This window comes from Argopecten irradians, chromosome 14, assembly GCF_041381155.1.
Source record: "Argopecten irradians isolate NY chromosome 14, Ai_NY, whole genome shotgun sequence".
NCBI classification, from domain to species: Eukaryota; Metazoa; Mollusca; class Bivalvia; order Pectinida; family Pectinidae; genus Argopecten; species Argopecten irradians.
The window spans coordinates 1,691,974-1,705,806 of NC_091147.1; the positions used below are offsets into that span (position 1 = coordinate 1,691,974).

General features: G+C 33.3%; 1 protein-coding gene across 1 annotated transcript; it reads left to right on the top strand.

Annotated features, from left to right (window-relative positions):
• The first annotated feature begins 3,060 nt into the window (after positions 1 to 3,060).
• Positions 3,061 to 7,232, top strand: LOC138308084 (uncharacterized). The gene is made up of 5 exons (XM_069249032.1): positions 3,061 to 3,296; positions 4,571 to 4,638; positions 5,703 to 5,805; positions 6,157 to 6,283; positions 6,762 to 7,232. Exons 1-5 carry the CDS (start codon positions 3,277 to 3,279, stop codon positions 7,230 to 7,232), a joined length of 789 nt encoding a protein of 262 aa, XP_069105133.1. The 5' UTR covers positions 3,061 to 3,276.
• Positions 7,233 to 13,833: the final 6,601 nt, after the last annotated feature.

The window sequence follows — 13,833 nt, forward strand, 5'->3', positions numbered from 1 at the left end:
TAGCGCTAACGCGCTACATTGATGGCTTCAAATTTCAATGTTTCTTCTTTTATGATGTCATGTACTTTTGATTCCTCACATTTTGTGTTAATTAATGTCTCCAATACCGCGATCATTGTTTCATATACGTCTTTTATCTCTTAACATCTTTACTCTATCTTCCTGTCCATTATGATACTCTTTTCTACGACCACTTTGCACGGGGTGCAAAACCACATAATATCTGGCTTGCTTAGAATTTTTTAGTTCTTTAATTTCGATACAGTTGACACAACTATGTCCATAGGCTGCATTGCAAATTATTCACTTTTTCTTCAAATATTTTGCACACATATGGCATTTTCATTGTACACCATGGATCTGAGTTGGTATTTAGACGTTTTTTTTATATAGAAACCGTTTGGGATGCTAAATCCCCTGGGTTACGGCCCCTCTGGCACTACTCCTGGTCCTGCTTTTTCCTCATAATTAGTAAAGTTCTAACATCGGCTGTTTCTTGCGTATATACTCCTATTCTTTGAACATTCCTGGATCTTTCTGATTGTTCTTGTATACAGCTGTACCTCCTGTATCAGTAAATGTGTCAAAAATGCTCCCATCACTACGGAGCTCCCGAAGACATGTCTGCCTGTAGCCACGAAGAGATTGTTTATAGTATACTATTTCGCGGCTTATTAAGTGTATTTTCGTATTTTTGAATCGCATTTCCATAGCATAAAAAACCACAATTGCTGCAAGTAAATTGTCAACCCATAAGTTAGGATGAGATCGTCGGATTGTTATTTAAAATTTATTTTTATTTGTTCATTGCCCTTAAGCACATATTAAATTGCATCAGTCATGTTGTGCAGTGATTTTTATACAATCCTTTGAGTCCGTATACAACACTGTACCACCACCTACAAAAGATGTCGTCTACCTTTGGCCATTCCTTAAGTCTAAGTGTTTATCCCTCCTACGCCTAAAGACTGAATAGCTACATGATGTAGAATTGGTGCTTTCAGCAGGCGTATCACATGTACATTTCCACGGAATTGTAACACGGCGCGACAGATAGATCCCAATACAAAAGGAAACGTGATTCCTAGTGCTATATATGGACAGGGACTGTAATATGATCGAATAAACAAAAAATTACCACATTTTATCCACCGTAGCAAATTAGAGACCCCTTAAAATATTAATAAAAAAAGCATCACTCAAAAATCAAAGTCAATGGAATATTTTCAAATAAATAGATCAATGATGTCGACTGTCTAGATATGATGTAGCATAGAGAAGCAATGAGTCTTCCGGGAATAAATTCTCTACCTTTTGTTAATACACAGATGTACCAACGCTGTCTATCTAAGGATAGGAAAGCGTATGCTCGAATTATTTCAAAATAATAAATGGGTTTGGTAATGTTATGATAAGTATTCCTAAAATTATAGAGAGATGTGACAAATACATGAATCAGTCAGCATTGTTATGGTATGATAAGTATTCCTAAAATTATAGAGAAATGTGACAAATACATGAATCAGCCAGCTTTGCTATGGTATGATAAGAATTCCTAAAATTATAGAGAGATGTGATAAATACATGAATCAGTCAGCATTGTTATGGTATAATAAGTATTCCTAAAATTATAGAGAGATGTGATAAATACATGAATCAGTCAGCATTGTTATGGTATGATAAGTATTCCTAAAATTATAGAGAGATGTGATAAATACATGAATCAGTCAGCATTGTTATGGTATGATAAGAATTCCTAAAATTATAGAGAGATGTGATAAATACATGAATCAGTCAGCATTGTTATGGTATGATAAGTATTCCTAAAATTATAGAGAGATGTAAATATATGAATCAGTCAGCATTGTTATGGTATGATAAGTATTCCTAAAATTATAGAGAGATGTGATAAATACATGAATCAGTCAGCATTGTTATGGTATGATAAGTATTCCTAAAATTATAGAGAGATGTAAATATATGAATCAGTCAGCATTGTTATGGTATGATATAAGTATTCCTAAAATTATAGAGAGATGTGATAAATACATGAATCAGTCAGCATTGTTATGGTATGATAAGTATTCCTAAAATTATAGAGAGATGTGATAAATACATGAATCAGTCAGCATTGTTATGGTATGATAAGTATTCCTAAAATTATAGAGAGATGTGACAAATACATGAATCAGTCAGCATTGTTATGGTATGATAAGTATTCCTAAAATTATAGATAGATGTGATAAATACATGAATCAGTCAGCATTGTTATGGTATGATAAGTATTCCTAAAATTATAGAGAGATGTGACAAATACATGAATCAGTCAGCATTGTTATGGTATGATAAGTATTCCTAAAATTATAGAGAGATGTAGTAAATACATGAATCAGTCAGCGTTGTTATGGTATGATAAGTATTCCTAAAATTATAGAGAGATGTGGTAAATATATGAATCAGTCAGCATTGTTATGGTATGATAAGTATTCCTAAAATTATAGAGAGATGTAAATATATGAATCAGTCAGCATTGCTATGGTATGATAAGTATTCCTAAAATTATAGAGAGATGTAAATACATGAATCAGTCAGCAATCGACAACAATCATGTAGACTGTCTGAAGATGTATATAACATTCACTATTGTAACAATATATCTGATATACCATACAGGACAACCATAACAGGGATATGAACTTTTTAACTAATTGTTAATTGTCAATTAAAGTTATATGTGCCATATTTCGGTAAAACATTGACTTGTGTTTTCTTCGGTGATCCATAGAAAACTGTTTGATTAGATTAATTAAGCTGTGAAAATCATTCAAATAAACTGACAAATCCTATGTATGATTAGATAGAAATCACTTAACAATTACATGTACTAATTACACTGTAAAATGTTAAGCGTAATTGTAGACAACTACTTAGCATCATGATCTGACCGTATGTACTCATTTAATTGAACTGTTGACGTAAATATATATGAGATTTGGCATTACTGCCAAAATTCATTTACAGCCCTTATTTGTACTTGTAGGATTCAAACCTATAGCCTCTATTCACGCGAGTCAACTTCCGGTTTCCGAAACGAGGCTGAGAGTGCTTCCTTAACAATCATGGACGCGACAGAAAGCGAGCGGAAACTGAAAACGAATTTTCATTGTTGCGTTCCGCATTGCAACGGAGACAGCAGAAGACACCCCAGCCTATCTTTTCATCGTCTTCCAAAGCATAAGGATGCCAAGAGGGAGTGGGTTGTGAAAATCAGGCGTGATGAGGGCCCTGATTTCCGGGTTAGTATTTATCTGTACAGTACTGGCAGACGACTCGCTATCGCATGTGCATTTATATGGTTACTCACGAATTTTCAAAATTAAAGTCATATTCAGATAAAAGATGCTAACCATGCATCATTTCACAAAATATTTCTTGCAAATTCGTGTGTAGTCGTAAAAATACACAGGCGATGGCGAGAATTACAATATACAATGTAACTGTACAATAACAATGACAGCATCAGAACACGACGGGACTCTTTTCTATAATTACGTCGTGTCCGACTCCAATGTTGCCCGTCAGAAGTTTCTTTAGATCTACATCGTACATGTTTTTGGATTTGTATACACTTAGGCCTACCTTATCTACAGGTACATGACAGGAGCTTGACGTAGTGTCAATATTAAATATAACATGTTAGATTGTACACTGTACAGTACAGTGAAAATATATAAAATAGATACCTACTACGGTATATAAAAACACTGTTTATTGTTTAATGTATGTTTTATGCTATATATTATTGACAGAACAGCAATCTCCTGTGGTCCTTGCCTACAGATATATCTGTTACACTGTATATACAGTGTATTTATGATTCTTTTTTTTATATATATAATTAATTAGGTGATCCACATTTTATAGATGTAAAGCACACCTGTAACTCGTAAGCCAAAGATCTAGATCCACTATATAGACTAACATATACATACGTGTATGGTTGATTGTATATTACCGGCATGATAAACACCTACAAATCATACATTAATGTACATGTTTATGTGTAGGTAATTGAAATACATAATAGGAATGTAGACAGAGATGAACTCACTCCACAAATGTTAGAGGTATAGCACAGCCGTACACGTATGAATCCTGAGGTTCAATTTCAACAGATTTTATTTCATAAAAAGTATGGAAAGGGATCAAACTACAGGCTAAGCCTATACAGGTTCTTTCTCAGAAGCTTAGGTTATTGCCCGTCATAAGTTTCACAATGTTGAGATCTAATATTAATAGATTAGCAGATGAGAGTCAAATCACCCAGAGGATAATCAACTGTTTACCTTTTTACAGTCCGCTTAACAATGAATTTATAAACTACCATTTGCCCCATATTTCATGATCAATGAACAATTTAAAAAATATAAGGACTATGAGGATCAAGATATCTTTTCTCAGAGAGCATGTTCAGCTGTATAAACATAGTTATGTTATGTTTTAACATGTGATTTGATACTATTGTCTTATACATATGAAGTATATTAAATGCCGTAATTTTTCCTTGTAGGTTACAGATTCAAACTGTTGTGTGCTCAAGGCATTTCAAAACAGAAGATATTGTGAAAAGTTTGACTGGTAATTGAATTTAAATCATGTGATAATACATTTAACTTATATTATGTTTAAAGGTTATTTTTTTAAAGATAATTATTTGAATGAGTTTGACTCAACATATAAATGTCAGGTTGAACTAGAGATGAGTCAGAGGACCAAATTGTTATACTTTTACTTTGTATTCCCTACTGTACACTCCTTCGGTCTGAAACTTCAAAACTTTTAATATATGTTGACAGAAAACTTGTTTATCAAAAGTGCATATAATAGCAAATAAGATTAATGCAACAATTTCAAACTTGAAATCAATTCTACAAAGTATAGATTTGTAGCGGGATTGGACTGGGTGGATCATCCATGACCAGGTACCTCAGTCTGAGTCGGTAGAGCACTCAGCTATTGGTCAGAGGGTCTCGGGTTCCAAGCCTGGTCTGGCCGGTACATTTCTCCTCTCCTGTTACAGTTTTTTTTTATTAGTTTAACGTCCTATAAACAGCCAGGGTCATTTAAGGCTTGCAACTCAGAGGCGGAGGGCTTGTGGTAATATGTCGAGCCACCTGTTACAAATTCATGAATTCCTAAAGAATCTCAATCAATACTTTTCTAGTATTCTATGATTGCACAGAACGAAAGAGTATTGGTGAAAAAAAAAAATTGCATCCTGGGTACAGAATCTGTTGACAAAGTTTTCAGTGGGTTTACTCGACTAAATTGGCTGAGTGAGCTACAATTAGTGAATGTGACATAAACAGTCAACATTTTTCGGGTGAAAAAATAATATGTTTTCACCATAAAGGAATATAGAGAAAACAAAGTAAAGGTATATCAATTATGATAATCCTAATTGGTCCTCAAAACTACAATTTAATTTGAGTTATATTAGTAACACATTTCATAATATGCTTTTTAACTTGTTAAGTCATAATTTGATCACATCATTGACAAAGTTTGACAATTTGACATTACTAACTCATAATAGGTAGAGTAATTTAATTTTAGAATGATCATTATTGCCATATTGTTTTTGCTTTCCTTCAGTAACTCATTTGAATAAATAAAATTAATTGTCTTCGAAATATTTTCAGGATTACGTAAATTGAAGAAAGGGACTGTTCCTTCCATTTTTCCCTGGACTCCAGACAATGTGCTTAGAAGATCTCCACGAAAAAGAACAGCAGCTAGTGACAGGTTTAAACTCCTTAATTGCACTGATCATGTACTGATAATCATGCAACCAGGTTTGATTTGCAAATTCAAATAGAAGCATTTAAGCATTGGTTGTGATATTTTTGACATGCATTTGTGTGTAACATATATTGGGAAATCTAGCATATCCAATGGTCTATAGGTATTGGGCAATGGCAATGTACATGTAAATATTTTGAAAAAAAAAATCTGAATTTCTTCAAACTTTTTAACTAAAGTACAAGACATTCTGCCAATGAGAAAATTACTAACACATGAGGCTTATGAAACTGCAGCAGCAGGTGTGCTCAGTGGGCTGTATATTTTATGTAAATGTACATTTTTTCTTTGCAGCAATGAAGGTTATACAAAAAAAAGTACATCTGTAACTGAGGTAGCACATTCAACTATGCCAACTAATCCCCCTAGTGTGGAGCATGACTACTGTGTCGAAAAGCCATCAAAAGATGAAGATATTGAGGTATCAGTAATTTGTTATCCATATTAGATATTTATTATGTCCATGCTTTATATTTTATTTCACATCAATGCATTTGAAATTATGCTAATTGGTATCCACCAACTGACATATAATATAGGTAAGATGGTTTGTTATGTACACAAAACAGGCCGCTGTAACCTTCGATTTAACTTTGACTTTCAATTAAGAAAAAAACTTATACCACTTGTACATCAGATTGTATTATGTATATTATATATTTTGTTACCATGTATATGAGTAAAATACATGCAGTTTTATAACACATATGGTAAGGGAAATTCATGTGATTGTCTTGTTAAAATGGATTTATGAACTCCAGATTATAAGTAGATACCACACATAGGAGCAGCTACTCGTGGTAAGAATAATTCCATTTTAATTGATTAAGGCACTATATAAAATATAGCTTACTTTCTATGATATTGAAATTGTATTGACTTTTTGTTTTACTTTCCAGGAGATGAAGATCCATATTGAAAGGCTGCAACAGAAGGTTACAGAACTCACCAGTAAAGTGGAGAAATTTGGGATTCAGAAATTTTCAGCTAATCCAGACCTAATCAATTTTTATACTGGCTTCACTTCATATGAAATTTTTTGTACTGTTTATAATGTTATCGAACCAACAGCTTCTAATATGATTCGGTGGACGCAGATTCAACGAAATTGCAATATTAATACTAATCCTTTTAGAATTGAATCATTATCATATGTAGATCAGTTTTTTATGTTTTTGTGTAGACTACGACAAGGATTTTTTGAAGAAGATTTAGCTCAACGTTTTTGTGTTTCGCAGAGCACTGTAAGTCGTATTATCATAACATGGAGTAACTATTTATACTGCATTTTAGGTTGTATACCAATTTGGCCAACAAGAGCTATTGTTCAGAATTTTTTGCCAGATTGTTTTAAACAAACTTTTTCCTGATACTAAAGTAATTTTTAGACTGTACAGAAATTCGTGTTCAGACTCCCAGTGCAAAAGTTCTAAATTCTCAAAACTTATTCTAATTACAAATCTCACACAACTTTTAAAGGTCTGATTGGTATAACTCCAAATGGAGCTGTTTGTTTTGTTAGTAGATTGTACACTGGTAACATATCAGACAAAGATATTACCCAACGTAGTGGTATTTTAGATTTGTTAGAAGCAGGTGATGAAGTAATGACTGACAAGGGATTTTTGATACAGGATTTATTAACTCCAATCGGAGCAAAATTAGTTATTCCCCCATTTTTGGGAAGCAAAGGCAAATTTAGTAAAGAGGAAGTCACCAGAACACAACAAATAGCAAGGTTGAGGATACATGTTGAACGGGCAATAAGAAGAATGTAAAGAATACCATATTTTTGATCAAGTTGTACCTTTGTCAATTGCTGGAACTGTGAACCAGATTTGGACCATATGTTGTTTACTCACAAATTTTCAAGGAAAGTTATTTTAACTTTAACAAAATTTATCCTCATACTGAATTATGTATACTTAGCTATTCAGTAACTATACAGTATCATAAACAAAACAAAAATTGTGATTGGTGTTTAAGAATACTTTTACATAGATTATAATGTTCTATGCTTGTTTGTTGACTATCAATTCCTTTGTTTTAGACAAATATAAGTGGTTGGAAACTATGTCTAGATATTTGGTAATACTAATTGAAGGGTAAAATGTATGTATTTTCCACAAAAACATGCATGCTGTATTTTACTTCAATTATTCAGGCATTTTTTTATTTGCCTTTGACACGTTTTTTTTTTCTATGCAATATTCAGTTTTTAACACACTGGGGTAAAAAGAAGCTGAAATAGAACATGTCTAGCTTGATCTTCATCTCATCCCACTTCCCTTGGTTGAAATTGATTCTCTCTAAATGATAATCATTTCTGCACATTACAAACAAATCACACCACTTGGCACCTGTGAGGCCCATTTGACCCATGATCTGATAATAGTAGTCATGTGTACTCTTCAGTTTGTATGTATGTATTATCCACCAAAGATAAATACTTCAGATCTGTAATAGAATCTGCGTTTGGACATTTTATTTCTAAAAGTCCATGCATGGGGGACACAGATGGATCAATGACTTTTAACTGACATATATATTAGGTAAGATGGGTTTTGTTATGTACACAATAATCAGGCCGCTGTAACCCTTCGATTTAACTTTGATCTTTCAATTAAGAAAAAAACTTATACCACTCGGTACATCAGATTGTATTATGTTTATTATATAATTTTGTTACCATGTATATGAGTAAAATAAACATGCAGTTTTATAAACACATATGGTAAGGGAAATTTCATGTGATTGTCTTGTTAAAATGGATTTATGAACTCCAGTTTATTAAGTATGATACCACACATAGGAGCAGCTACTCGTTGGTAAGAATAATTCGCATTTTAATTTGATTAAGGCACTATATAAAATATAGCTTACTTTCTATGATATTGAAATTGTATTCGACTTTTTGTTTTACTTTCCATGGAGATGAAGATCCATATTGAAAGGCTGCAACATGGAAGGTTACAGAAACTCAACAGTAAAGTGGAGAAATTTGGGATTCAGATATATTTTAGCTAATACCTGACCTAATCAAATTTTTATACTGGCTTCACTTCTTTATTTTTTTATATGAAATTTTTCGGTACTGTTTATAAATGGTTATCGAACCAACCAGCTTCTAATATGATTCGGTGGACGAATATTCAACGAAATTGCAATATTATTACTTATCCTTATTAGACATTGAATCATTATCAATATGTAGGATCAGTTTTTTTTTGTTTTTGTGTAGACTACGACAAAGGGATTTTTTGAAGAAGATTTAGCTCAACGTTTTTGTGTTAGCAGTGCACTGTAAGTCGTTGTATCATAACATGGAGTAACTATTTATACTGCATTTTAGGTTGTATACCAAATTTGGCCAACAAGAGCTATTGTTCAGAATTTTTTGCCAGATTGTTTTAAACAAACTTTTTCCTGATACTAAAGTAATTTTTAGACTGTACAGAAATTCGTGTTCAGACTCCCAGTGCAAAAAGTTCTAAATTCTCAAACTTATTCTAATTACAAATCTCACACAACTTTTAAAGGTCTGATTGGTATAACTCCAAATGGAGCTGTTTGTTTTGTTAGTAGATTGTACACTGGTAAACATATCAGACAAAGATATTACCCAACGTAGTGGTATTTTAGATTTGTTAGAAGCAGGTGATGAAGTAATGACTGACAAGGGATTTTTGATACAGGATTTATTAACTCCAATCGGAGCAAAATTAGTTATTCCCCATTTTTGGGAAGCAAAGGCAAATTTAGTAAAGAGGAAGTCACCAGAACACAACAAATAGCAAGGTTGAGGATACATGTTGAACGGGCAATAAGAAGATGTAAAGAATAATACCATATTTTTGATCAAGTTGTACCTTTGTCAATTGCTGGAACTGTGAACCAGATTTGGACCATATGTTGTTTACTCACAAATTTTCAAGGAAAGTTATTTTAAACTTTAACAAAATTTATCCTCATACTGAATTATGTATACTTAGCTATTTCAGTAACTTATACAGTATCATAAACAAAACAAAAATTGTGATTGGTGTTTAAGAATACTTTTACATAGATATAATGTTCTATGCTTGTTTGTTGACTATCAATTCCTTTGTTTTAGACAAATATAAGTGGTTGGAAACTATGTCTAGATATTTGGGTAATAACTAATTGAGCAGGGTATAAATGTATGTATCTTTCAAAAAACATGCAATGCTGTATTTTACTTCATATTATCAGGCATTTTCTTTATTTGCCTTGGAAACGTTATTTTTTCTATGCATATATTCAGTTTTTAACCACACTGGGGTAAAATGAAGCCTGAAATTAGAACATGTCTAGCTTGATCTTCATCTCATCCCACTTCCCTTGGTTGAAATTGATTCTCTCTAAGTGATAATCATTTTGCACATTACAAAACAAATCACACCACATGGCCACCTGTGAGGCCATCATTTGACCTCCATGATCTGCTAATCAGTAGTCATGTGTACTCTTCAGTGTGTATGTATTATCCCCCCAAATATAAATACTTAGATCTGTAATAGAATGCTGCGTGGTTAGGACAGTTTATTTCTAAAATGTCCTTGCATGGGGGACACATGATTGGATCAATGAATTTTCTGTCTGGTGATAAGTCCTAAATGACTACAGGAAGGATTTTATTACTAAACCGGCTTGGTATACATTGTTTAACCGTTATTGTTGAATAAGATTCTGCGGCTTCATGCTCATGTTCAATGCCAATTTTCATAGCAGCTGTTTGCATCTTGTGCCTCTAAGTAAGGTTTCTGCAAGAACGGTATGATCTTTTTTTCTTGGTGCAAACACGTTTAAAACACTGATGACGTTAATCTGTATTTTGCCGAGCACTTTTCCAGTATGGATTTTTTGATTGTTCTAGAGTGTTTTTTTCTATTTCATACTGTCAGGTGTTGTTACAGCTAATCCTTGATACACATGCTGTTCTCCCATTTTCAACCACAACTGAAAAGACTATTATGACTCTCTGGCAATTCATAAGGAGGGTATGTTGGAAAGTTTGGGTGGTTAATAATGTTTGTGTTATGAGGAGTCAGATAGATATCTTCTGCTGTAGGACAAAACTGATCCCTTGGGGACAGGCCCAATTTTCGAGTCTGTGATTTCAACATTCTCCATTGTTTTTGGTAATAAAGTTTTTAACTGTACATTGGTAGATTCCAGTTGTGTAGAAAGATTGGTGAAAAATACTTGCGAATGGGATGGGTTGTTGTATTGGACAGTAGAATTTGGATTTTAACACCATCTGTTCTCTTTCGTTTCAAATTTGAAATTTTTTGAACAGTTATATCATCGACAGCCCTGTGGTGCGACTCCTTGCATACGCTGGGGAATATGCCATGTTTGAGGCATTGATGTTTTTGAAGCAACACATGGAATGGTTTTTAGGCTAAGTTTTTGATAATGATTTAATGTAAACAAAAAACCGAGGATATGGCTGCATTGGCCTGAGCCTGCCTTACATGTGCAGTTTGAATTTTGAATCGAAGAATTCGAATCCAAGGTCAAATGTAGAGAATGAGGGGGGTCATTTTTCCTCATTGAAGGAAAGCACTTTCCATTTTTATGTCGCACCCTAATCCTGTCGATAATGGTCTCACTGAAACAGCACAAAAGAAAATAAATTTATCAAGAAAAACAGATCCTTAGTTTAAAAGAAAATAGGAAGTAAATAAAGAAAAAAAAATAAAATAAAATGAAAGTTTTGTGGTCATTGTGATAAAATATAATTAAGCTTTTTGCCTGTGTGCTGCTTGAATGGGATAAATGTTGTATTTATATGTTGAATGTTTATTGGAATTTTTGGTATTACATAATGCAGAACTCGGAACTGGCTACACATTTATTAATGTCATACGGAAATTATTAGGAGTTAACATGGACTAGGTTTTGTTCAGAGCTAGAGTCTGTCTGTGCTCTGTTCATTATCATCCTCATTGTGTAAACTTACCATTCAAACAGTTTGTTTTCATTAACTGAAAGCCCCGTGATACTGATATTTGGTCTGTAGACTGCTGGAATGCTACCAAGTTTGTTTAAATGAATGACCTTGACCTTCAATCAAGACTTTCTGTCAATAAAATCCATAGAGGTGTAGTCAGATGACTGTTAAGGCACATTGAGTCTCTTGTTTAGATTTCTAACTTAAATTCATGGAAAGTTGTTATTCCAAGCTTGACATATATAGGCCTAATTATTTTTGTTTTGTGTCAAATGACTTTGTCTATTGTATTAACCTACTCGGTTACCATGATAGTGTAACTGGCTATTCTATGTTTTGATACCTAGAGATGTTCCACTGCTGACAAATGGTATTTTTTCTCTATCAAAAACAGGAGAAGACGTATAAGTGTTTTTCTTAAGTTACAAAAGTTACTAACTTTACACCATTACCACATTGAAAATTTTGAGCTTCTAATTTAAATTTATGTAATTGTGTCCCAAAAAAATCCATGGCACTATGTCCTACATGTATATGGGATGAGGTACTAGCTGATCGCACATGCACCAAATGCGAAATTATTTTACATTACTTTTTGTGTTATTTATACAGATATATATACAATCAAACACCAATTATTGTTCAAATGATGAGTATGGTTTATGCTCTGTCAGCAGTGGAGCATCTTTAAATGAAACAGTTTTTTTATGTAAAAATGAATTCCATAATCTTGTTTAGTTCCAAGTTATTACATGTATTATATTGTAATAGGTCTACTACACTGATACTCCCTGAAGTATTTTAAAAATAAATTTAGATATGAACACCTATAATACAGGTTGTCTTATATTTACTGATGTTATCTAATTGCCATTTAGTTGGCTATCTGTGCCATGCATCAAACAGACACATTTGCTTTCATTGTAAACGTTAATACTTCATCTTATGCCAGCAATGTACAGTAATACGCCAAAAATATGTACTGTATGTAGTAAAAAAAATGTTCAACCAAATACTTTTGGCACAATAAGTACTGCAGATGTTTTAACTTCATAATTGTGAAGCAGAATAGGTCAGTGTCGATCACCAGTGAGGTAGCTCAGTCGGTAGAGCATAAGGCTAGGGGCCACGGTGGCCGAGTGGTTAAGATGTCTCGACATATCACCACAAGCCCTCCACCTCTGGGTCGCGAGTTTGAATCCCACGTGGGGCAGTTGCCAGGTACTGACCGCTGGTCAGTGGTTTTCTCCTCCGGTTTTCCTCCGGTTTCCTCCACAATAAACCTGGCACGTCCTTAAATGACCCTGGCTGTTAATAGGGAGGACGTTAAACCAATAAAACCAAAGCATAACACTAGGCCGTTTTCGTTTATTCAGAACAATCGTTTAGACCGTTTGTAGAAGTCAATATTTCAAGTATAAATCCTGATGGACCTGCGGTTTTTGATACAGGCCTGTGAAGGCTTTGTCAAAGCTCGTCTGAAAACAGTATAAAATCATCAGGTTCGTCTTGTAATTCATAAACGAACAACTAGGTCCAACTAGTCAAACCACATAATCGAAAATGGCCCTAGTGTTCGGAGGGATTTCTGGGTTCGAATCCCAGCCTTTATTTTTCTCTCCTGTTACATATTATTGATAAATCTAAACTATTTAATAAAATGACACTAGTGTAAACTAAGTGTTATTTCACAATAGTTATGTTAGCATGCTGCTGTATGTTTGTCATCTTCATCTGACCATGTTTGTCACTCATGTTACAATCATGTCTTCGTGTATCTTCAGAAATTAACAAAAACTGAAGTGAAAACAAAATAAAATAAATTTAATAGCAAAACAAAACATTACAAGGACAGGGGTCAAGAAAAGCAAACTTAAAAATGTAGTAAAAACAAAATTACAAAATGTATATACTCAACAATTCTGTACCATTTTTTTCCTTGTGAAAAACATACATTACATGTTATAACTAGGCCTATAAGCAAACTTTTTCCT

Coding starts and splice junctions, on each gene's coding strand:
- LOC138308084 (XM_069249032.1), top strand. CDS start 3,277: ATGAGGGCCCTGATTTCCGG. Junction 4,639..5,702: donor TATTGTGAAAAGTTTGACTG/GTAATTGAATTT, acceptor AAATATTTTCAG/GATTACGTAAATTGAAGAAA. Junction 6,284..6,761: donor CAAAAGATGAAGATATTGAG/GTATCAGTAATT, acceptor TTTACTTTCCAG/GAGATGAAGATCCATATTGA.